Below are 25,823 nucleotides of genomic sequence, written 5' to 3' on the forward strand. Positions count from 1 at the left end.
TACTAATAAAAAAAATTAATTAATTTTATATTAAAATGTCAATACTAAAGATTGTTGATTGACTACTAACAATACTGCACCTTCCAATATAAAATGCGGGAATGTGTGGTGTCTTCAAAGGGAATACTATGCAGCATCTGGGACTTCAATGGGATTTATCATGGGACTAAGTGAGACAACCTCGATCTTGGCCAATGCACCAGAGAAAGAACCAGAAACCTCCAGAGCTAAAATGCTCATCTCACTAGCCAGGATGTGCCTTTGATGATGCCAGAAGCAATTAAGACATTTTCTGGAGTGGGAAGGACTGAATGGGGGTCTTAATCAACAGTAGCCAAGTCAATGTTAAATGTGCTCATCCTGTTCCCTCTCCCATCCTGATGGCCTACTGCATGTGTATGGGAGAGGGGGAAGGTGCTGCTTTCTTTTTCCCCTATTTACCAGCTTTCCCCATGCTGCAGGCTGAGGCAGGGGAGTGGGTTCATCTCACACTGCATCTGGGCACTGGATTTTGTTTCACCCACTCCTGCTGCCATTGGTCAGGGGTGTTGTGATGAGCCAGCTGATTGGCTCTTCCCAGCCAGAGTAGGAAAGGGAGGTGGGTGGCTGAGACAAGTAGCTGTTGGGCTCTCTTTTTCAGCCCCTCTTATCTAGAATGCTCTATTTTTTTATGATGCCAGGGGCTAGTCTGATCACTAATCTTTTGTTTGGCAATACTGGCAAACTGTTGTATGAGTTATTTCACTTTCCATGCGGCACCCTAGAGGTCTGTTTTGGGAGTCTGGCAGGTTCCAGTGAAGATGGTGGGTTAATAAAGGATCTGATATGAGGTCTATGTAACCCAATGGGCTGCTAGAGCATTGGACTCAAGCATGACATTGCATGGTGAAGGAGTAGGTCTCCATGTCTTCTTGTACAGCATGTGGTTTTCCATATTTCATCTCTCCTACCTCCTGTGTGAAGGAGGGTTCAAAGTCTGCCTTCTAGCCAGGGTACACGGGCAAGGCTGAGATTGTAGAGGGTGCATCGCCCTCACACGGATGCACAGGGGTCAATGGTGCCTAGCTGAACTGCACATTGGCACAGCCCTTCTAGATACTTGGATGGGGATAGGGTTTCCTGTTAATAGTTTAAATAAAGTTGAGGCCTCCACATTTAACCACACTATAGTGTGCATGTCTCACTGTTTCTGCATCTGCACCAAAGCACAATTCTGCAAAGCTTGAATTAAAGAGCCACTATCTAAACTTGAGAGCTGTAATAGATCCATATCCCCTGTGGTTCAGGCACAGTTGACAATGCATAACACACAAGGACCAATGGATAACATAAGAACTAGGCACAGTCTTGTTTGTATATCAGCCTAAGAGGGATGGGAAAAATCAAATGCAGAAAAGAAAAAAAGCTATCTTCAAAAACTGTTACTTTAAGACTGTCTCAAAATAATTATAACAGCATCTATGCCATTCACAAATGAAGTCAAAACAAAGTATTGTAAAATACACAAGACCACCACAAATCTTGTCTCAGAAAAAAAGGCCTTTTTTTAAACAAATATGAAAGCAACACTTGTTACAGGATTGAAACTCTCAAATAGAACATGGCATACAAATATTTGTGACCACTAAACTGTTCTGAATGCATGCAGTGTTTGTACATATTCTGCTGACAACTGACATTCATGCACTGGCCGATACTTGAAATCTTGCTGTGACAGTGGCAGACCAGGCCAATTCACTTGCGTATTAGTATAGATCATAGTGATTGTTCAATGTATGAGAGTCTATTTGGTGTTTAAACTTCATATAAACTATTGGGATGTTACATGCACTGTTTGCACTTATCTGTACCCTGTTATAATGTAGCAGTAAACATTTACATTATATATACTCCCATCACTAAACAAAGCATCAAATGAGAAAGAAGCATTGTGGATTGCAAATGAAGAACTCTCTGCTGAAGTGCTAATTTCAAAACAAGTGGTCGTGTGTGATGATCAGAGGTCAAAGACTCAAAATGCATTCCTCACTTTCCATCAAAGAAAAAGCCCACATGGGTAGTGACACTGTCAGCTTGTTTTCTGTGAGAAGCAGCTATAAATATGCATTCAGGGAAATATCCTGGATCTCTCGATTGTTTTGACTTTTATACGAAAGTGTACTACTAAATGCAAAGATCCCTAGAGACAATCTGGGTAACCTGAAAAGACTTTTGGAAAACTGGCAGTTTATAATGTTACTGCCACCATTTGGGATTACAAACTAAGACTCATCTGTGGATATATTTTATCTGCTTTAACTTCTCTATAACTCTCAGGCTTCCTTTTCTTAGCTAACAAACTTTCAGCTACTTTACTACAGAATTGGCTAGAATTTGGCATAAGATCTAGAGTACCAATTGATCTGGGGTAAGTTACTGGTTCCTTAGGACTGGAAGCAACCCAAATGTGATGTGATTTTTGATGTAAGTAACCAGTTTATCCCAAAAGTCCAGTTTGTTTGGATGGCAAGATAGAATGGAGAGTCTAAAGGGACTGTTTGTGACTCCATGGTAAGACTGGTAATAGTAATCCATGAGTTCACATTTGTTACTGGCTTGGTGAAATCTAGTTATAGAACACACCACCATCTTGGGGAATCAGCCCTGTTTTCTGACAGTCTGCTCAGAAGTAGGCACTCATGGTCGTGAGCCGCTCCAGACAGCATGACAATTGTGAGATGCAAAAAGTTCAGACTCCATGATATAGCTAATAAAGTTTTAGTCCTGAACTCTAATGGTATATTGCTGAGACAGTGCTATGTAAAAACTTTCAACTGGAAGCAAGGTGTAATATAGTGTTCAGTGATTTTATTAGGAGGGTAAATGTTAGGGATTATGAAGATTTCAACCCAGGATTCTTAAATCAAAGGCTATGCTACTTAACCACATATGAAATGCCCTTATAAACATAACTATAAAAGAATGAATCCACTGTATATAAAGGCTATGTTTTGTAAGAGATCCTCTAGTATTAAACATGTTCAGAATACTAGGGGTTTATCGTACATGTATATAAAGACTGCTCAGCATCCAGGTGCTTTAAACAGAACATATACTGAATTAACTCTCTAAACCACTGGCATAAACACATCATACATCAGACAGTTAGATCTATTTAAAATATATACTTACTATCCTTCAATTAACCATGTACATTTAGTTTTATATTTATAATTTATTGGTCCATCTGTTAAATATCCAGAGGGTTCTGTTAACCTAAGAGAGAAAAAACAGTAATATAATTAAACCTTAGACATTTCTTGAAGCACAGTAAGTAGCATAAAAATATCAACACCCAATTACAGATGTTTGGATCGGGTGACAATCAGAATCTTTTATCTTGGAGGTGGCTTTCATTTGTTTACTAATCTGAGGCTTCATATCATGTATCTTTTGTTTCAGTGTATTATAAATACAGATAGTGCTATATCACCACCAGTTTATTTCCTTTGCCTCAAATATCACTCAAAGCTACTTTAACTTGCATCTTCTTCTAGCTCAGTGGTGTGCAAAAATTACACACAACTTACACTGCCCTAGGAGAGTGTAAAGAAAGGTTTAATTTGTGACATCTTACACACTGCCTCTGAATTTAGCCCATAGCATCATTGTGGAAGATTGTCAAAGTTCCACTAAAATAAATGGAGCTCTGATAATTTACACCCTCTGTCTTACTCTGTTTACCATAGAACAAAGAATGAAAGTTGAAATTCAGAGTGGCAATTGGCAACTAACTACAACATAAAAACATTTTACAAGTGACGATTAAGTAAAAGATCAGAACACATATACATACATATTAATTGCTCTTGGTAGAACTATTATGCTTCCATTCTTATCTTACATGCCACTGAGCCAGAACAAGGTATAACTTGCAATTCCCTTACAAAATAGTAGTAGAATGGATATAGGTAGATCTGAGGAAGTCTTGAGCTGGTTACAACTGTGGGAAAACAACTAAATTCTCTCATCAGCAGTGTAAGTGCACAGGGATCTCTCTTATGTCACTCTAACCATCATCTCTGAATTTGCCCACGTTATGTACATGTGCAAAAAGTGGTCTACAACTTTTACTGAAAAATGAATTACATTTAAATTTGAACTGACTTCAAGAACTCCTAACTGCCCCTCTGCCACCCTATCACTGAGGTCCGTTATTCCAAATTTCACGCTAGAAACACCTGGAAGTACAGTTGAGATCAGAGATACAGAATCCTTGTTCTATAAAGGAGATTGTTGCTGCTAGAGAGGTATCTGTGAGGACCTTTATCTTTGAAATTCACTCCCTCAGTCTGCCAAGTCTGAAATTTGTTAATCCTTACGGCACGCTGCAATGCCGATCTGTCCTCCCCACCTTTTAAAACAGAATTAACAAGGTGGCAGTGATTGCGATTTTTTATTCTTTTTTGCCAGGCTATTGGTGGTGAGGTGGGGTTGATGTAACTATAATAATTACTAAATTTTGAAAGATTTTCAAAGGCACCTAGGAGGTGCTAATAGGTGCTTTTCTCTTTTCTCTTCATAAATGTAGAGAGACACAATACCATTGAACCACTGAAAAAAGGGTGGCAATATGGGTGGCAGAGTGGGGGAAAATAAGCATACCTCAGTCAGCTACCTTTGCAGCAAGAATTCTCCCCCGCCCCAGCAGTCAATTATTAAGTCCTGTAACTGACTCCTCGGTAAGGAGCCACTGTGAGCACTGTGGTAACCAGTTCCCTAGATTACTGGTAGCATGCTGAGTGTACAATGCGTTTAGAGACGAGTTCTGAGCTCTAGGTCCTGCACGTTCTAGCCTCTGGTGGTTTCCCAGGAACACTCACAAGAGTTTGATGAATAACAGGGGCTGTTTTTCTAGAGCTGACAAATATTGTGATTACTCTAAGCATGATTGCTTTAAGTTACAAGCAAAAGATGACCCAACAGTTTCCCAGCCAAGCTCTCAGCCTTTCAAGATAGACCTACATTGCAATGTAAGCCCAGGTTAGTGGGACTCAAGCCAGCAGAACAGTGTTAAAGAACTCTAGATTTGAGCATCTACACTTCTTTTTAACACTATATTAAGAACTTTCTAACCCAGGCTCTAAACTGGGGCTCTAGCATCCACACTGCAGCACACAGACTCAGGTCAAACCAACCATATCCCAGACCCCCGGCACACTCACAAAATGCTGCTGCTCTAGCCCTTTGTTCAGGTGTTACACTAATAAAATAATACCAACAGGATCTTATAAGAGGGACAAGGCAAATTGCCACGTTTATTGCAAATACAACAAAATACTTTTGTTGGCTGTTATATTACATTCATTTACTCACACAGTTATTTACACAAAGTTATTCTGTGAAGACAGTTATAGTTAACAGCCTGAGTGTTGCCCGTGCCAAGTTACTGGCCAGGCGGCCTGGACACGAGGGTGGAGCCAAGTCATGTCAGATGTGCATTCGATGCTCCTGGAGGGTGGTCGCAGAACCAGACTTAAAGAGCTTAGTCCCCTGGTTTTGTTCTTATAGGTCTTTACCATAATGTATGTCTATGGAAGTTGCTTCATCATGCTGAATTTGTGATTGGGGTAACCATTAATTAGCTTGATCAGCATATGGTACATTCATGACAGCTATGTGTTATTTTTTAGGGATTTTTTTTTTGTTTTTTTTATGTGCATGGGTGGGTTCCGGCATGCCCTCTGGGGGTCATTCAGTTGCCTTCGCCTTGCATTATTTTCAGCCCAGTGATAGTTGTGAGTTTTAGGTTTCAGCTGGTACCAGTTTTTGATTAATTATTTACCTGTTACAAACACTTACTTTTATGCACTCAGCATAAATTCTCACATCCAGGCTTAACAGGTTTGATTTAGTTTTTTTATTGCTAAAAGATTTATATAGGCATAATCAGGCTTTTAAGGGATGAGAGGATCAGTGGGTATGGCTTAAGAAAACATCATTGTTTTCCCATTGTTTTTATTATTTTTTGGTACAGACTTTTTGTCCCGTAACAGCATTTTTATTGGTCACTTTGCATATTTAATCCCTGGACAGGCCTTAGATAACTGTTTTTTTCGGCCTTGGGCTTGTTACAGAGATTTATTCAACAGAATTCAGCAGACAGAAGCTCACTTAACACAAAGATTTATAAAACAGGAATTTTCTTTTCTGTAACAATTATATTTTTTTACTATTATACCTTATTTATTAACTTACTAATATTGGGGCATGATTCAATATAATCTCCCTTTTGACACCAAGATATTAGATGACAGTATCACTTTTTATACAATTTTTGAATGATATTTTTTTGAGCAAGCAAATATTGCAAAGCTAGCCTGGTTTGTGACTTTAATTTTTTATACTTTTTTAAACTTAGCAATGCATACTACACATTCCAACAAAACAAATGCAGTTTAAAACCACTACAACCATCAGGGGATGTAATATGACTAATAGTATATCGGTAGTGGTAGGGGACCATCCAGAGAAAATGTTATAACAATGGTAGGTTGGTGGGGGGTTTTTTTAGCTGTAGCAATTTTTAACGTATTTTCTTTTTATGGATAATATGGATAGCTTTATTTTTTGCACTGTTTTTTGTTTGCATTAATAGCTTTGTTACCTTTTGACTTTTTAGCAATTTTATGGCCAGATTTTGCCAGCCCAAGTTAAGGTGGACCAAAAACTTCACTGATATTGCCTTAATGGTAAGCTGTGACTTTTTTGGTTGCAACAGATAATATGTGAGATTTCTGGTAAACACTGTGCTTACATTGCATTTACACTTGTTTACTGGTGGGTTACTAATACCTTTACTTTTTTAATACCCAATTTTTTAGGAAGTAATACATACACATTGTTTATTATATATTACTTTCATTTTATTTTTTAATTTATTTTGTATACATGAACTTAAAGACATTCTTGTATTACAAGGCTTTGAGACACTGGGCAGGGATAGGCACACCCATTTTTGAGGCATCCATGCAGTGCAGCCCCTCGCGTCTAATAGCTTTTTATTTTTTTCAGCCTACTGGCTGGACGTTTGTGGTAGCCAGTACGACTTTGTATGTAATGTGGGGATAGGATGACCAGATGTCCCAATAAAATCAGGACCGTCCCAATATTTAGGTGTTTGTCCCACGCCCTGACCGATCTTAGGTCGGGCCGCAATTTGTCCTGAGATTTCATGCCGCCGGCAACACTTTATTTATTTATTTATTGCTGCTCCGCTGGCAGCACCTATTTTTTTTTTTTTTTTTTGCTCTACCAGCAGACACCCTCCTCCATGTGTCCCGATATTTTCTCCCTCTCATCTAGTCACCCTATGTGGGGAGTGGCATAACTTTTTATATTTGTGGGTTTTGAGCCTGGTGGCTGGCAATTTTAACAACTATTTATTTAAGTAACAACTCTGTCCTGACAGAGCTTGAAACATATTGCATTAACTTATACCGATACACTGAAACAAAGATTGTTTTCTTTGCTTTAATAGATGTAACAAAACATTGGTGTTTTCTGACAATACTTAAAACATTTTTATGTTCTAGTGTTGAAACTACCAGCACCTGCATTTCAGTGCACTCCATGGCTATGGCTGTGCGATTTTCTAGTTGTAGTTGTGTCTTATGCATTATTTACACAGTTGTGTTAAGCCATTGCCAAAGATTTTATTTAGCTTTTAAATTACTAATATTTATTTGGACTAGATTTACATTAGCATGTACTTGATTCTGAATTAAGCTTTTTTGCAACTTTGTCAAGAAATTTAGCTTAATTTTAACTACTTTTAGTAGTTAAACATGCATTGGCATGTTCTGCCTGTGCTTTGAATCCGCCTAATAACGTATTTATTACATTTCTTGTTGCTTTTGCTTGTTCTGGGTCAGGTGGGAGCAGTGCATGTGTTTTGACCCATGCGGTCAAGATAGGGAGAGCGAACTGGGTACACTTGAGTTTTACCTTAGAAACATTTAGCCATGTCTAGTCCATAGTTATTTTGACCTTTACCAGGAGGAGGCCGACTAGAACTTTAACGGGAAGGGTTTTAATTTTAAATAGTCGGGGTTTACGTACTGATATTGGAGTGGTTTTTATAAAATTTTTTTTTTTACACCCAGTTACATTCCTTGGGAAACATGACCTCCTGAGTATACCTTGGGCAATAAACTACTATTACCGTTACCAGTGTTCCAGATTTTATTACCTCATCCCATATATATGGGAGTGAGGGATAATTTGAAATCATAGTAGTGTTTTTCAGGTACCCTTCTGAGTGAACTCCTACCAACCAATTTTTTATTTTTTATTGTGGGGGGGGGGAGACACATTTATTTCCCTCTTCCACATACACCTGTATTTCCAAAAGAAGATATTGTGAGGTTTGTGGTTAAGTTTACTTAATGCAACCGAATAGTGGGGTCTTGGATCAGGGCCCATGGTGTGCATGTTGTTTTTAAGAGGCATTTATTTGGGGGTGTTCCAGAAATAGCTTTACCTTCCTCACGTGATTTTGGGTACTGGGTATTGTTGTTTTTTGCGTTGGGGCTCAATATATCCTCTGGATCCAGTAGAATCCCTAGGTACCAGGGTTAAAGCATAGGATCTAAACTGACAATTGTAGGTTCAGGAGCTTCATGGGTTCTGGGGCCATATGTTTTTTTTCTGGCTGTTGTGGTTCGCCCGAAAAATTGAATTTGCAGAGTGGACCGGTTGTTCAAGGAGCACCTGCAGCACGGCTAATACCAGCAGCACAGTACTACACCCAGCAATTCTGTGAGAACAATAAACAGGAACCACATCCAGGGGTCTTGGTATTTAAGTAGGATCGGGGGTCCAGAATTTATAAATGCAAACACAATAAAAATATTAAACTTATTTAAACAATTTAATTTGTGACACATGGACCCATTTTAACTTGCCATTTTTATTTATACGGTAAATGAGTGGGCTGAGGCGATTTACTATGGAGTATGGTCCTGTCCATCTTGACTCCAGTGTGTGATTCCTTTTGCCCAATTTTAAATACATTACCTGATTTTTTTGTTTTTTATAACGAGGGGTTCCAGTTTTTTTCTGATTCATTTTTTGATTCATTATTTTAATGGCATGGTATACTTTAAAATGTAGAGTGGTGGGGGTTTTTGCAACTGCTTCAGCCATTGCCAGTATTTATGATTTTTCAGTGGTGCTGAACCCTCCATGTCCTGAATTTGTTCGGGGTCAATGACCAACTGTATAGCTTCTTTGAAAAGCAGTTGATATGGCTGGATTTTTGTTTTTAATTTGTTGCTGTTGTGAATCACAGTGAGAATGAGCAGCAGCTTGTTTGGACAGTTTTTACCGGTATTATTCACAACCTTCCTGAGCACTTCCTTAATGGTTCGTGTTTTTTTTAACCTGGCCTGATGACCGGGGTTGATAAGGAATGTGGAATTTATAAATGACTCCTAAGGCTTTAAGCATAAATGTGAACATTTTCCCTATGAATGACCTTTCATTGTCTGAGTCCACGATCTCAGGCGTGCCATACTGGCAGACTATTTTTGAGAACAGATTTTTGGCAGCTTTCCGAAAGCTGCTGTTTTTTGTAGGAAAGGCTTTTACCCATCCTGAAAATGCATCTATAATTACAAGCAGATATTGAAATGTTTTCTTACTTTTTGGCAATTTGATAATAAAATTAATTTAAATTTTATGCTAAGGACCCAGGCTGCACTGGTGCAGCATCTGAGGCTGATGGGGGGGGGTCGAGCCTTATTTTTTTGCACATTGCACACAGTTTTTAACCATGTCTTTCTGTCATTTTTTACTTTTTTTTATTTTACTACTCGCTTTAGCCTTCCCAGAGACCCTTTTACTCCTTTGTGCATAAACTAGTGAGCTATGTTCACCAGTTCCTGTGTTTTAATTCTTCCGGGAACAGAGACTGATTTTAATGCATTCTTTTCCTGCCTTCGGGTTACCACCGCTACTCTCTCATAGTATTGTGCTGTGGCATTGCACGATTATGTCACACAGTTTCGGCTGCTAAGCCTTTCCCGTGGGCTTTTACATGTCTAATTTTTAGTTGGTTGGGGTGCGAGGTGACCCAGGCGTAGATCCACTTCCATTTGTTTATATATGCTTTATTTTTTGCCATTTGCAGCTTTTTACCCATTCCTTTGCCAATTATGCATCCAGTATTGTACCCCATTTACACAATAGTTGCTATTAGCATAGATGTATATTGTTTGGGGGCAATTTTTTTTTTTAATACTGCTTCAGGACTTGGTATATGGCCGAATAGCTGCTGTTGCCCTTTACACAGATCGGCATTTCTGGAACAGGGCCACAAACACAGACTGATGGGAACCACATCATCATGCAGACCTGGGATGACCAGCAGTGCATCCAGAACTTTTTCATGAAGAAAGATACATTTCTGGAGCTCTACAAGCAGCTTGTCCCAACCCTCCAACATAAAGAGAGGGCACCTTTGCTGGTGCAGAAGCAGATTGCTATAGCCATCTGGAAGCTGGCTACCCTAGACTGCTAGAGGTCCATTTTCAACTAGTTTGGTGTTGAAAAGTCAACTGTGGGTAAAGTGGTGGCAGAGGTATCTGAAGTAATCAGGTGTGTGGTTTTCCCCAAGGTGACAGGCATAAAAGATATTCCAGAGATAATTCCTGGCTTTGTGAAAATGGGGTTTCCAAACTGCCCTAGGACCACTCATATGCCCAAAGTTTACCCTCCTTACTGAGCACATGAACATAAGAACTGCAAAGGTACTGCTCCATTTTTATGCAGGCCTTTGTGGACCTCAAGGTTGATTTATGAATGCCAATGTGGGAAAACTCATGATGCCAGGGTTTTTAGCTGAGCGGGAGTCTACATTCATGGATAGGCTGGGACACTATTCCCACCAAATATCAACATCATAAACAGAGTTACTGACCCACCGTTATTCCGGCAATCTTTGTGAAGCCAGAAATGAGGCATGTTCGCCCTGCGCACTCCCCCATGGAGTTATGAGAGTGAGGGGCTGTTGAATCAGTATACATAGCTAGAAAGTGCACCTATCTACTCTGGAGCTGGATGAACCCAGGCAGACAGAAGTCAGGGATGTTTTGTGTTCCAACATTCTGGATTTGAAGAGGGTAGTACCACTATAAATGTGCTAGTGCAGGAGACGGAGGAGACTAATTGATCTGAGGGTGGTACAGTGCTTGGAGAAGAGTAGAGCTTGATTGCCATGCAATGTACTTATGAAAGACATGCTTATTAACGGAGGGATAATTCACAGTATGGATTCATATAAGAAAGTGACCGAAGTGTGAACTGCTCTACCTACCTGCATTGAGATGCAGCTTATTAATTCCAAATTGTTCCTGGTCACACATTTAGCTTTATTATTTCAAATCAGGATAGTATAATGAGCTGCAAGGGCAGCAAATAACTTTGACATAAAAAGCTTTATTTATAATTCTGTTAAAATAGTACTAAAGTCACCCATTGTGAGGCAGACCAGCTGCCATTACAACACCCATACCAGTTACAAAAGAACACTTCCAAAATTAAAAAGGGGTGCAGCATGAACCAGTGTTCTCCTTTCCCTTTTTTTCTCGTTTACCATGCGCTTGACATCAGGGATGGAGGTATCCACAGGTGAGGGAGGTCAAGACGGAAGTCTGTATGTGGTTTAGAAATAGCCTTAAGACAGAAAACTGGCATTAACATACAAAATGGAAACATCTATTGGTTGATTTAAGATAATTAAAAAAATAGGGCCAATCTTCTGCAAATTTTACATTTTGTGCTTCAGCGTTGCAATTTGATTCTGCGGTCACACTGAGTTAACACTGAGTTTGGCCTGAGTAAGTGACTGGCAAATCTACAACAGTCTAGGGGTTCTCAAATAAAACCATAATGAAGTGTAAACCTGACAGCCCTAGCAGTGAGATCTGGTTGTTTAACACAAGAAGAGGTTGAACTCAGACTGTTGGTGCTGAGTCTTTGTATACAGTCTTTGGATGGAGTGCAAAGATTAATAGATTTCAGCTGAGTAGGAACTAAATTGGTGTCTTTTCATAGACAAATATAAATACAGTGGTACAATAGTCCTAAAATGCTATACTTTTGCTCCCCAGATAAACAAACTGTATACCAGAAAGTGTAAATATAGGAGAGAATTCTTGCACAATTGCTTTTGACTATTTTACCCACGAGATACATTTTTATTCAGTTGTTTGGGCAGTGGTGGAACTGAAGTGGACATATAACTTAGCCATCTTGTTTCTCTAATATAACAAAGGCTGCAATATTGATCCTGAAATTGGGTCAGCACACTCAAGCAAAGCCCCACTGAAGTTAATTGCTCTCTGCTCAGGTGGAACCTTGTGACAGTGCAAATCCGATTACAGGATGAGGCTTATGTTTGAATGTGTGCTCTTTCACTACCTTTAAGACATTAACCCTCTAGAAACAATGGGAGCATGATATCAAATTCCAATTCAAGTAATGAAATGTTAGTGTTACTGTTATATAATTCATTCATAGATACTAGGTTTACTTATACAGCAGACTGCAACAAATTTATTTTTACTCTAAATACTGTGAAATATCAGTGCCACTCATTTACACTCAATACCAGTGTTTTCCTGGTAGCTTTCAAAATTTAAGGAAGGTATCATATGAGGGCTGTTTCCCTTACATCCAGCACTCTGGCACTGGTAAATTGCAAACGATTTCCTGTTTCACACAAAAGTTGCTGATTTTTTGATAAACAAACAATTTCCTGGAAAAAGGAGATAACCATTGATGAAGCCATTCCACTTCATTGTAAAATAATAGTCTAATATTGCTTTGTAATAATGTCAGTGGAAATGATAAGATGAAGGATTTCTTTGTTTTAAGTAAAATAATGCTACTCTGTTTTATCATGCCCTAATATTTGTTTCCTGTGTTACACTGAACTTCCTTGCATCTTTTTCCTTCCAAAATATCAAATCCCATGGATACTGCTACTGATTAGAGCAAGCTTTCTAGAAGGTAGGGTATGCACAACTCTCACAGCAAATGTTAAACTACTGTCATTTTAGATTGCAAGTCAACACTCATAGCCACAGTCTAATCATTCATAATTAAATAGGAATACATTAAAAAAAACTTATAAAGCATTAAGAAATTGTCCAAGAGAAAAGCTATGTATGCCAATAAAACTTGATTGCCTTTTCTCCCGAAACTGGCCAAAGTATTGTATAACTAACTAAAACCATTCAGAAATAATCATTGATAGATCAACCAACCACAAAGCTAATCTATACTTACCTACATAGGAAGAATATATCTGATACTAAAGGGCTCCTTAATCTAGCAGACAAAAGCAGAAAAAGATGAAATGGCTGGAAGCTGAAGTCAGCAAAGTTCAAACTGAAAATACGATGCAAGCATGTAACAGTGTGAGTAATTAACCATTGAAACAGATTACCAAGTAGTGTGAATAAATTCTCCATCACTTGGCATCTCTGAATCAAGAGTGGACGTCTCTCTCCAAAAAGTATGCTCTAGTTCAAATCAAATTGTTAGGCTAGATGCAAGAATAATGAGGTGAAATCTATTGCCTGTATTACAATGGAGATCAGCTAGATAATAAGTGTCTTCCAGTTTTAATATCTATAAACCAATTAAAATGGTCATATCATGCTATCTCCTGGGTTCTTCTATGGGACAGAATGATATGGTCAAGTTTTTCAGAATACGCGGTTAATTTGAAGTTGTGCTGTCCTTAAGACGTTCCACTGATGGTGCGACCTCAGAGGACAAGGGCATGCCTGAAAGGCCCAACAGAAACCATAGAGAAGCCTGGAGGGGAACATCGGAATTTCACTGCAAACACTTCCCATCTTCCATTGCATGCTACCTTCCATCTTAAGTATGAAATGATATGTCCCCATACAATGTAGTTCTGCAATGACTATGACATTTGATATTTTATCAAATGGGTCACAAAGTTTCTAGTTCATAGAGGTGCATACAATTATCTGGAGAGGCAGATGTTTTCAGTTTCCTCATAAATTCCTTGTTTTTTATGGGTTTGACTGCATGATACTACTACTGTGGTTTGAAGCAAAATTGTCTTTCTAAACAAGTTTATGTATGTTTTGTTCTCTTAATATGCTATCTTTCTACTATACAGTATTTAAGTTAGCCTTTTACAGTGACAGAAATTTTAGTCAAGAATAATTGCTATTGCTCTGTGCTGAATTCATCCGTAACTTTTGTATGGACTGGTCTAAATTCAACAACATACTAAAATGACATGTTGCTGTGTACACTGTCTTTTTCTCTTCTATAGCTTCCTTGGGTATTATCCTCTTGTGGTCTATATTTGACTGAGAGAGTTAGGCTTTTACTTAATTAAAAAGGGGACAGAACCAGTCTGACAATTTATCTTGAGTTATAGGGCAAGACACCAAATTTAAGGTCTAGCTACATACGGGTCTACAGAAGTCATTCACCAATCTGTCACTCCACTTAAGAAGCGTCACTTTTTATGCTGTAAATGAAAGCCAAGAGATACCCAAATCCAGTGCCGTCTGTCCCTGATGAGGGAGATAATGCCCTTTTCACTATTTCTTTAAAGCAGGCATGCATTTTTTTGGCCTGTAAAACAAAAGCAGTATCATCCTTCCTGCTGTGACTGGCTACGGGCCAGTCCCCAAAGACTGACTCCATGATATTTTCCATGTACTATCAAGTTATCTCAACTCTTAGGGAAAAAAATAAAAATCACTACGCTTACTTCTTAAGAGAATGGTTGGGGCTCTGAAAAGATCAGATTCTTATTAATTGTACGTTTTCATTATGTTAGAAAATGGTGAATAATTATTGGCTTATTTACTAGATAATTAATTTTTACTCATGATTTGAGTCAAGCTGCATTAGGATGGTAACTGGAATTTAATTAAAACACACAAAACAGCATATAACATTTATTTGTATTGAACAAAACAAATCCTTATTATACCACGTGACCGATTGTGCCACATTTAGGATGCTTCATCTCAGAAATTAGATTTTTTCCCAATTCTAACTTTATATAGAAAAGAAGTCTAATTCAAAGTTTTTTGATAAAGGCTTATGGATTCTGCATATTTTTTTATTTAAATGTTAAGAGATTATAGTACGTTTAGGTCTCAACACATTTTATATTAAATTCTGATTTCCTTTGAAACTCGGTTATTTTTAAAAACAGAAAGAGAGAGAATACACTATAAACAAACATCCAGTTTAAATTTTTTTAAAAATCATTTTTTTCCAGGAAAAAATGAGATTTACCTGTAACTGGAAGTTCTTCGAGATGAGTGGTCCCTGTCTGTATTCCACACGTGAATATGCATGTGCACCATGTGTCTGAGCCCAGAAGTGTTTCCTAGCAGTGTCCATTGGCTTGCATGCATCTCCTTATGCTCCCAACTGAGAGTACAAAAGTGTTGGTCGATGATACTCCTTTGCCTCTCTTACCATTGCATAACATAGTCCAAAGCAGAGGGGAAGGAGGGCAGGTAGTAGAATACAGATATAGAGACCACATGTCTCAAAGAACCTGCCGTTACAGTTAAGTAACCTCCTCCTCTTCGAGTGTTGTTCCCTCTGTGTATTCCAAACATGGGTGACCTGTGAGCAGTGGGAGGGAGGGATAGGTCAGTGGTTTGAGCATTGGCCTGCTAAACCCAGGGTTGTGAGTTCAATCCTTGAGAGGGCCACTTAGGGATCTGGGGCAAAAATCAGTACTTGGTCCTGCTAGGGAAGGCACAGGGCTGGACTCAATGACCTTTCAAGGTCCCTTCCAGTTCTAGGAGATAGGTATATCTTCAACTATTATTTATTATTAGTGATGAGTATGGAAGTGGGTGCAAGGATGCTAGTGAAATACCCATCTGCAGTACAGTGTGGCCAATGGTTGCATTCACAGCTGCTGCGTGTGTTATGGCATAGTGTGCCGTAAACATGTGGCTAGAGTGCCATGTTGCAACCCAGCAGTTGTCCTGACATGGCACATCCAGTAGTGAGGCCAAGGAGGTGGCATGTGCTCATGCAGAATGTGCCATCACTCCTGCGGGAGGGGTTAGGTCGGAGCATCTGTAGCATTTCAGTATGCACTCTGAGACCCATTTAGAGATCCTTTGGAATGAGATGGCCTTTGCCTTTGACCTTTCTGCAATAGGGACGAAAAGCTTCAGCGACTTTGGTTCACTCTGTGCAGGTGGAACGCCAGGGTGCCTCGAATGCCAAGGGAGTGCAAGACCCTGGTGGAGGGGGAGGCCTGTGGCTCCAGATGGAACACAGGCAAGTGGATGGATTGACTGAGGTGTAATTCAGACACCACCTTAGGAAAGAATTTGGGGTGCAGTCCTTGTCCTTGTTAAATACTTTAGGGGTGGTTGTCATCATGAGAGTGAGGTCTCTCACTTGTCTGGCCAAGGTGACAGCAACCAAGAACCCCACTTTCATAGAGAGATGAGTCATAGAGCATGTTGCCATGGGTTCAAAAGGTGATCTCATGGGGGTGGAGAGAACAAGGTTAAGGTTCCAGGGGGATGTGGGCTTCATAACTGGTGGAAAGGTGTTGAGTAAGCACTTCGTGAAGTGCACAGTCACAGGGTATGTAAAGATGGACATGCCCTCCACTGGTGGGAAGAAGGCACTAAGTGCACCAGGTGTACTTGGAGAATGCTGAGAGCCAGGCCTGATGTTCTGAGGGCGAGGTGGTAGTCCAGCACAACTGGAAAGATCACCATGTAGTCAGCGTCTCCACTTAGCGTGATGCAGGTTCTGGTGGACACTCTCCTGCTTTGGCTGAGGATTTGCCAAACTGGGATGGAGCATGCATTTTCTGTACTCAATACCCATCCAAATACCAGGTTGTGAGGTGAAGAAGGCCCAGGCTGGGATGTCGGAGTCTGCCCTGATCTTGTGTAAGGAGATCCAAGAGCAGGCAGAGTCAGATGTATGGTCAGGCTGAGAGCCTCAGGATGTTGGTGAACCAGAATTGCCAGGGCCAGTAGGCCACTATCACACAGAACCTTGTGACAAACATGCAGCAGAAGGGGAATGAGGGGAAGATGTAGCAGAGGTCACCCATCCAAAACAGGAGAGAAGCATTGCTTTGAGAGCACTTACATAGAGCCACCCTGGAGCAATTGAGGGGGCATTTCCAATTAAATTGAGAGGCAAAGAGATGCTACTGACAGGTGCCCCATCATGCGAAGAGACCATTGAGAGAATTGTATCATGGTTTTCCCATTCATGGTCCAGATTCAGGGCTCTGCTGAGCCTGTCGGCCAGGGAATTCTGGACACCCATCAGAGGTATGTGCCTGAAGCGTCACCTGGTTCTTGATGCACCAGTTCCAGAGCTGAAAAGACTTGGCACTGAGGGAGAGAGACGTGGCTCCCCTGCTTTTTGATGTATAACACAGCAGTAATGTTGCTGGAGAGAAGCTGAACATGACAGAACCATATGAGCAGAAGGAAGGCTTTGCAGATGAGACTGACTATCCTGAGTTTTAATATGTTGATGTGTAGTCTTGCTTCCCACAACATCCACGCCTCCTAAGCTATGTGATGGTTTAAGTGGGCACCTCACACCACGAGGCAAGTGTCTGCTGTAATGATGGCTTCTGATGTGAGAAGGTTGAAGGGGGTGCCTATCATGATCTAGGACGGGTTATACCACCATATGAGGTAGGCCAACAGGCACCGAGACAGTGACCCCAAAAGTCAATATGGTCCCTGCTGGGTTTGTAGGTGACGAGAAGCTAAGCCTGTAGGCAGCACAGATGGAGCCGCATATGTGGCATCATGTGAAAGCAGACCTCCATATGCTCCAGGAGGGAGAGACATTCGTGGACCTTGGTGCAGAGCCTACAGTGAAGGCAAGTGATCAGGGCATTCACTGTTGAGAAATAGTCTGCCGGCAGGAAAGCTCGTGCTGCAATCGAATCCAACCTTGCCCCTATGAAGTTTGTTGTCTGTGTGGGATCAAAACAGATTTATCTCCATTGAAGCAGATACTCAGGGATGCAAGGACACTGTGAAGAGTGGATCACAGAGAGAGCACTTTCTGCCAAGATCCCACCTGCCAAGGAACCAATTATCCAGGTATGAGAATACTGGGTAGCCAAGGTGCTGGATCTGGGCCTCTACCATTGCAAAGACCTTTGTGAACGACCTTTCACTGTTGCAGTGCCAAACAGGATGACTCAAAATTGGTAATGTTGCTGTCCCAGCCTGAAACAGAGAAGCTTCCTGTGTGACAGGTGACTATCCACATGAAAGTAAGCATCCTTCAGATCGAGAGCCACAAATCACACACTCTGGGGGAGGGAAGGGATCAATACCAGTATAAATATCTGGAACTTAGACTTCCTGATAAATGTATTTAGCAGCCAAAGATTGAGAATGGGGATGAGGAAGTATAACGAGTAAAAGCCTCTCCCCCAGTATTGAGGAGGGATACACTCTAGCACACCCCTGAGGAGCAAAGCATCTGCTTCTTGTTGGGGAAGTATTTGGTGGGAGGGATCCCTCGGTGGTGGGGGAGGGGGAGGACAGTAAGGTAGGAAGAGGGGGAATTCTGTGGATATCCATGGTGGATGATCTCTAATACTCAACTGTCTGTGGTGGCCTTACCCAAATTGTGGGTGAATAGGGCAAAATGGTACATGGCATCAAAGGAGGTTTGTGGTTCTCTACTTGAGTATCAAAATTCACCCTTGGCCTGTGACTGAAGGCAGTTGCAGAGGTGGTAGTGACGAAGCAGAGAATCAAAGTCTCTGAGACCATTGTCATTTTTACAGGGGTTCTTGTGGGCATTGGTAGTACACTGGGTACGATGTATGCAGCCACGGGCAAAAAGCTTACCTCTGATGCCTGGGGGCCTGGAGTGTAGATGCCGAGGGAACGCAGCATGGACCTTGAATCCTTGAGACAGTGGAGAGACTCGTCTGTCTTCTCATTGAAGAGAAGAGTCTTGTCTAAAGGGAGGTCCTCAATCATATATTGGACCTCCCTAGGGAAACTAGAGGATTGAAGCCATGTGTTCCTTTGCATGGCTAGCGACTGAGAAGCAGTATTGGCTGCATCCACTGTAGCCTGGAGGGCCACCTTGGTTACCAGCATGTCCTTGAACTCTGCTAGCTTGTCATAGGTGTTAAAAATTGAACTTGGCCAGCAAAGCCAGATGAGTTTCTTATTACAAAACTCAAATCCTGCAGATGAAAAAAGACTTCCTCCAATGGAATGTGCAGATTTGCAGCCACCCTCTGTAGCAGGTCCTGATATTCCCAGTGATCATCCAGTGGAGGGAGTGGAAGGGAGATGATTCCCTCATCCAGCAATGAGGATACGCCAGTCATGTCTGACAGAAATGGCTCAATGCCCTCCTCTTCATATACCGATGGTGTAGGCAGTTATACGAGGGATGCCTGGTAGGACCCTTGGGATGGCTCTCTGCACCTCTTGTACAGATCCCAGGGCCACAGTAGGGCCAAAAGAAGGAGTCCACTGGTTGGACTGGCCCCTACGGAAAGCATTACCAGGCCACCAAGTAGTTTGTAGGCCAGAGGACAAGGAAGTCTGAGTCGCAAGTCCAGGCTCCTGCATGGTAGCAGGCATGGTACCATCTCAGAGAAGTCCTTGGAGTCGGAGGATAGTTCCACCATCAGTGGGACCGTTGGTACCAGGGTGCTGCAGTGCAATGCATGAGGAACAGGGGGTTCATCTTCCAGCATGAAGATGTCCCAGTTGAGTGTAGGGCCTAAGAGAAGAGGAGACAGTGGGTAGGGGAGGATCACCTCCTCCGCTGTGAGGAAAAGACAGTTACTCACCTTTGTAACTGTTGTTCTTCAAGATGTGTTCCTCATAACCATTCCAATTAGGTGTGCGTGCGCTGCGTGCACGCTCGTCAGAAGATTTTTACCCTAGCAACACCCAGCGGGTCGGCAGGGCGCCCCATGGTGTGGCGCCGCTATGACACCGGATATATACCCCTGCCGACCCGTCCGCTCCTCAGTTCCTTCTTGCAGGCTACTCCGACAGTGGGGAAGGAGGGCGGGTTTTGGAATGGATATGAGCAACACATCTCGAAGAACAACAGTTACAAAGGTGAGTAACCGTCTTTTCTTCTTCTTCGAGTGCTTGCTCATATCCATTCCAATTAGGTGAATCCCAAGCCTTATCTAGGCGGTGGGGTCGGAGTGAGAAACTGCAGAATGCAAGACTGCTAAGCCGAAGGCTGCATCATCTCTGGATTGTTGGACCAGGGCATAATGGGAGGTAAAGGTGTGTACCGAAGACCATGTAGCTGCTCAGCATATCTCCTGAATTGGTACTCGAGCTAAGAGGGCGGCCGATGAGGCCTGAGCCCTGGTCAAATGTGTGGTAATATGACCCAGAGAGGTGTGAGCTAGATCGTAGCACACCCGAATGCACGCTGTTATCCAGGACGAAATCCTCTGGGTAGAGACGGCCTGGCCTTTCATCCGATCCGCCACTGCAACAAAAAGTTGGGGCGTTTTGTGGAAGGGCCTCGTACTGTCAATATAGAAGGCGAGCGCCCTACAGACATCAAGCAAATGTAACCTCTGCTCCGTACGTGATGCATGCGGTGTGGGGAAGACGATCGGGAGGAATATATCCTGGTTGAGATGAAAGGCCGAGACTACTTTAGGGAGCAATGCTGGATGTGGACGTAGCTAGACCTTGTCCTTGTGGAACACCGTGTATGGTGGGTCCACCATCAGAGCCCAAAGCTCAGAGACTCTCCTAGCCGATGGAATGGCTACCAGGAAGGCAGTCTTCCATGACAAATATAAGAGCAAGCAGGTTGCCAATGGCTCGAACGGGGGGATGTAAGTTTTGTTAGAACTAAATTGAGGTCCCAGGAAGGGGCGGGGTGTCGCACAAGAGGAAATAGACGCTCCAGGCCTTTGAGGAACCTCGAAACCATAGGGTGGGAGAAGACGGAGTAAACGCCTTCACCGGGGTGGAAAGTAGAGATAGCTGCTAAGTGTACTTGCAAGGATGAGAGTGCGAGGCTCTGTTGTTTGAGATGCCAGAGGTAATCCAAAATAGTGGGGATAGAAACCTCCGCAGGTGCAACATCCCACGTGAGACACCAGCAAGACAATCATTTCCACTTGGCTAAGTAAGTAGACCGGGTAGAGGGTTTCCTGCTACCCAGGAGTATCTCTTGTACTGGGGCAGAGCAGCATAATTCCAATCGAGTTAACCATGCAGGAGCCACACCGTCAAGTGGAGGGATTGCAGGTCTGGGTGGAGAAGCCTGCCATGGTCCTGCGTTATCATCAGGTCCTGATGGAGGGGCCGGGGGATCAGGTCGGCTATCGAGTGGTCCAGTAACGTGGTGTACCAGTGTTGCCGGGGCCACGCAGGGGCTATCAAAATCAGTGGAGCCCTGTCCCTGTGAAGCTTTACGAGAACCCTGTGCACCATCGGGAAGGGTGGAAAGGTATAAAGCAGGTAGTTCACCCAAGAGATTAGGAAGGCATCCGATACTGAGCCCAGGGCGAGACCCTGGAAGGAGCAGAACCTCTGACACTTCCTGTTGTTGCAGGAAGTGAACAGGTCTATGTGGGGAAAGCTCCACTTCTGGAAGATGGAGTGAATAATGTCCGGGCGAAGCGATCACTCGTGGGCGAGAAAGGATCTGCTGAGATGGTCTGCCAGAGTATTCCAGACTCTTGGGAGGAAGGATGCTACAAGGTCTATAGAGTGGGTTATACAAAATTCCCACAGTTGGATCACCTCCTGACAAAGGGGGGAGGATCGAGTCTCGCCCTGCTTGTTGATGTAGTGCATTGCTGTTGTGTTGTCCGTAAGCACTAGAACACAACGGCCCTGTAGATATTGTTGGAACGTCTGGCAGGCGAGGCGGACTGCTCTCAGCTCCCGGATGTTTATGTGCAAGGACAGTTCTTGAGCTGACCAGAGGCCTTGCGTGTGGCGATGGCCTAGGTGTGCCCCCCAGCCAAGAGACGAGACGTCCGTTGTTAGGGACACTGAGGGTTGTCTCGGTTGGAACGGCATCCCTGCACACACCAGGGAAGGCGTTAGCCACCAGTTGAGGGAGCCTAAGATGGTTTGAGGAATGGTGACGACCATGTCTATGGAGTCTCTGCCTGGGTGGTAAATTGAGGCAAGCCAGGCTTGGAGGGGACACAGGCGTAGTTTGGCATGCTTGGTTACAAAAGTGCACACAGCCATGTGACCGAGAAGGCTGAGGCAGGTATGGGCCGAGGTCGTTGGGAAAGTTTGAAGGCTTTCTATGGCCGAGACTAGCGTCCGAAACCGGGGTAACGGAAGGGAGGCTGTTGCGAGCTTGGAGTCTAGAACGGCCCCAATGAATTCTATTCTTTGAGTGGGCACCAGAGTGGACTTCTCTAGATTGATCATGAGGCCCAACCGCTCAAATAGGCTCGTGATGGCAGCCATATCCCTGGTGACTTGGGCCTTGGATGTCCCACACACCAGTCAGTCGTCTAGGTAAGGAAAGACGCTTATGCGCCGACAACGGAGAAAGGCGGCCTCTACCGCCATGCACTCTGTAAATACGCGCAGGGCGGTGGAGAAGCCAAACGGAAGGACCGCAAATTGAAAATGCTGGTGGTGCACCATAAACCGTAGGTACCGTCTGTGCGGAGGGTAAATTGAGATGCGAAAGTATGCATCCTTCATGTCGAGAGCGGCATACCAGTCTCCGGGATCCAAGGATGGGATAATGGTCCCCATGACACCATGCGGAACTTAAATTTCTTCAGAAAGACGTTAAGACCACGCAGGTCTAGGATGGGACAGAGACCTCCTTTTGCCTTGGGAATTAGGAAATATCGGGAGTAAAATCCCTTGTCCCTGAACTCCTCCGGCACCTCCTCTATAGCTCTGACTGAGAGGAGCGTGAGAACTTCCTGCCAGAGGAATTGCTCATGAGAGGGGTCCCTGAAGAAGGACAGGGAGGGTGGGAGGGAGGGGGCGAAACAAATTGAAGGCAGTATCCAAATTCCACCATGCATAAGACCCAGCGGTCTGAGGTTAATTGGGCCCACGCAGAGAGGAAGGAGGAAAGGCAGTTGGAAAACTGAAGAGGATCCTGGGAAAGGACTGGTGCTCTGCTCTTGGGCGCACCTTCAAAAGTTCGATTTTGGTCCTGCTGATGGTTTGGCGGGAGCTTTATTCTGGCCCCCTTGGGAACTCAATTGTCTCCTGCAGTTCCCGTGACCACGCCTCCTGTTAAAGTCTTGTCATGGCTTGGGCGGAGGATAAGGGCGCTGAGGACCGTCTTTGGGTTTGCGGAATATGCATCCCAAGGGAACGCATTATGACTTGATTGTCTTTGAGACTCTGGAGTCTAGGGTCCGTTTTCTGAGAGAAAAGGCCCTGTCCCTCAAACGGAAGGTCCTGAATAGTGTGTTGCAGTTCGGGGGTAGACTCGAGACCTGCAGCCACGATATTCTCCTCATTGTAATGCCCGAGGCCACGGTTCTGGCCACCAAATCAGCAGCGTCGAGCGAGGCCTGCAGGGAAGTCCGTGCCACTTTCTTCCCCTCCTCCAGAAGGGCTTGGAATTCTGGGCGGGAGTCCTGTAGGACTAGTTCAACGAATTTACCCACCGTCTGACAGGTGTTATAATTGTATCTGCTGAGTAGGGCCTGTTGGTTGGCCACTCGCAGTTGGAGGCCTCCAACGGAGTAGACTTTACGCCCCAATAGATCCATCCTTCTAGCCTCCCGCGATTTTGGGGCAGGAGCTTGTTGGCCATGGCGCTCTCTCTCATTCACAGATTGAACGACCAGAGAGCATGGCGGAGGATGGGTATATAAATATTCGTCCCCTTTAGAGGGTACCATGTACTTCCTTTCCACGCCTCTGGCCATAGGAGGGATAGACGCCAGAGATTGCCAAATGGTGTCTGCTTTGGCTTGGATAGACCGTATGAATGGCAAAGCCACGCAAGCTGGCGCATCTGCCGACAATATGTCTATGACCAGGTCTTCCACCTCCGGGACTTCCTCCACCTGGAGGTTGATATTTAAGGCGACTTGCCTTAGAAGGTCCTGGTGGGCTTGGAGGTAAATTGGGGGCGGGCCCAATGAGGTGGTACCAGCCACTGCCTTGTCTGGTGATGAGGAGGAAGACAGACCCAGCACGACTGGATCATGCAGTGACTCCTGTTCTTGAGGAGCATCAGGGTCCGGGAACACCTGAGGGTCTGGCACCAGGGCCGAGTCGTCTGTACCCACTGGAGGAGGGCGGCTAACAGTGGCCTCTGGTGCTCGGTGTTCTGACGGGGCGGAACGAGATGATACTGTAGGCTCGCCTTGGGCCTGATGGTATGCCCAAGGTGTCCAGAAGGACCACTGACGCGCTTGTTCCGTGCCCTGAGCCTCCTGAAGGAGATGGCTCTGCGGGTCTGAATCCCCATACTCGGCGCTGTCAGCGTGCGAAGACTCAGATGGGTGCCGTGATGGCCATGGCGGAGCAGAGTGCACGTGAGGAGGGGCCCCATGCACAGGGTACCATACGTCGTGCCGTGCCGGAGAGCGGTACTGGGAGTAGTACCGGTGCCGAGAGGTTGACCGGGACCTGCGACCAGCGCGGTGCTGGGAGGTCAACCAAGATCGTGAAGCTCGGTGGTGAGAGCGGCTGTGGCGAGAACGGTGCCGGGAGCTGGACCACCGTCTGGAGTACTGGTCCGGGGAGCGGGATCTTGAGCGGTACCGAGAAGGGGACCGGTACCAGGACTGCGAGCGGCGCCTGGACCGGGACCGGCAGTGAGATCGGGAATGCTGGCAAGACCTCGACCTTGAGTGGTGCCTGCCTGCGGCATCGATGGAAGGTGGCCTGACCAGGGCCGGCTTCCCCGCTGACACAATAACCCGCACTGGCGGTGCCGGGGGTTGAGGGAGGGTGGGCTCCGTTAGAGCAATGAGTTCCCTCGCCGTTAAAAATGTCTCTGGCGTGGTGGGAACGAGAAGCTCTACCGCGGCATGTGCCGGGGAGCTGTCACGCACCGGACTTGACAGCTCTTGCATGGCCAGAATCAACGGTGCCGGGATCGCCAGTGCCGCAGCAGTTGTTGATGCCAGGCGACTCAGTCTTGGCTGATGCTCTGACTGTGGTGCGGGTATTGGAGCCACAGGAGCCTTGGCGTTCTTGGCACGCGGGGAGAGGGAGCAGTGCCGGGCTGTCTTCTGTGCTGGTGACGATGAGGCACTTCTCCCCGGCACGGACTGTGCGGCACTCAGTGCTGAGGCTGGAGGAGTGAGGGCCGCCTCCATTAGGAGCTGCTTAAGGTGAAAGTCTCACTCCTTTTTTGTCCACGGCTTAAATGATTTGCAAATCCAGCACTTATCTGTGAGATGGGATTCCCCCAGGCACTTTAGGCAGGAGTCGTGGGGGGTCTCCCGTTGGCATCGGCCGGCAGCAGGCCGAGCATGGTTTGAAGCCTGGTGAACTAGGCATGGGCCTGGGCACCGGGAGAAGGGAAGGGGCTAATCCCCAACCCTCTAAGTATATACACTAACTACGTTAATAAAGGTTAATAAAGTACAAACTACAACTATAACTATACAACTATATATACAATAAGTACTAGAACGGTGAATAGCTAGGGAAGTGGAGATCAGCTAAGCCACGCTCCACTGTTCCAACGACCGACACGGGCGGTAAGAAGGAACTGAGGAGCGGACGGGTCAGCAGGGGAATATATCCGGTGCCATAGTGGTGCCACACCAGGGG

At 44.2% G+C, this 25,823-nt stretch overlaps 1 protein-coding gene across 5 annotated transcripts in view; it reads right to left on the minus strand.

Moving 5' to 3' along the window:
• Positions 1 to 25,823, minus strand: part of ATRNL1 (attractin like 1) — a 1,010,697-nt gene that overhangs the window by 895,223 nt on the left and 89,651 nt on the right. For all 5 annotated transcript variants that reach the window (XM_050958929.1, XM_050958927.1, XM_050958928.1 and 2 more), the window contains exon 2: positions 3,172 to 3,255. In XM_050958929.1, coding sequence (XP_050814886.1) covers positions 3,172 to 3,255 — 84 coding nt within the window. The remainder of the gene's footprint in view (positions 1 to 3,171; positions 3,256 to 25,823) is intronic.

This window comes from Gopherus flavomarginatus, chromosome 6, assembly GCF_025201925.1.
Source record: "Gopherus flavomarginatus isolate rGopFla2 chromosome 6, rGopFla2.mat.asm, whole genome shotgun sequence".
In the NCBI taxonomy this organism is placed as follows: Eukaryota; Metazoa; Chordata; order Testudines; family Testudinidae; genus Gopherus; species Gopherus flavomarginatus.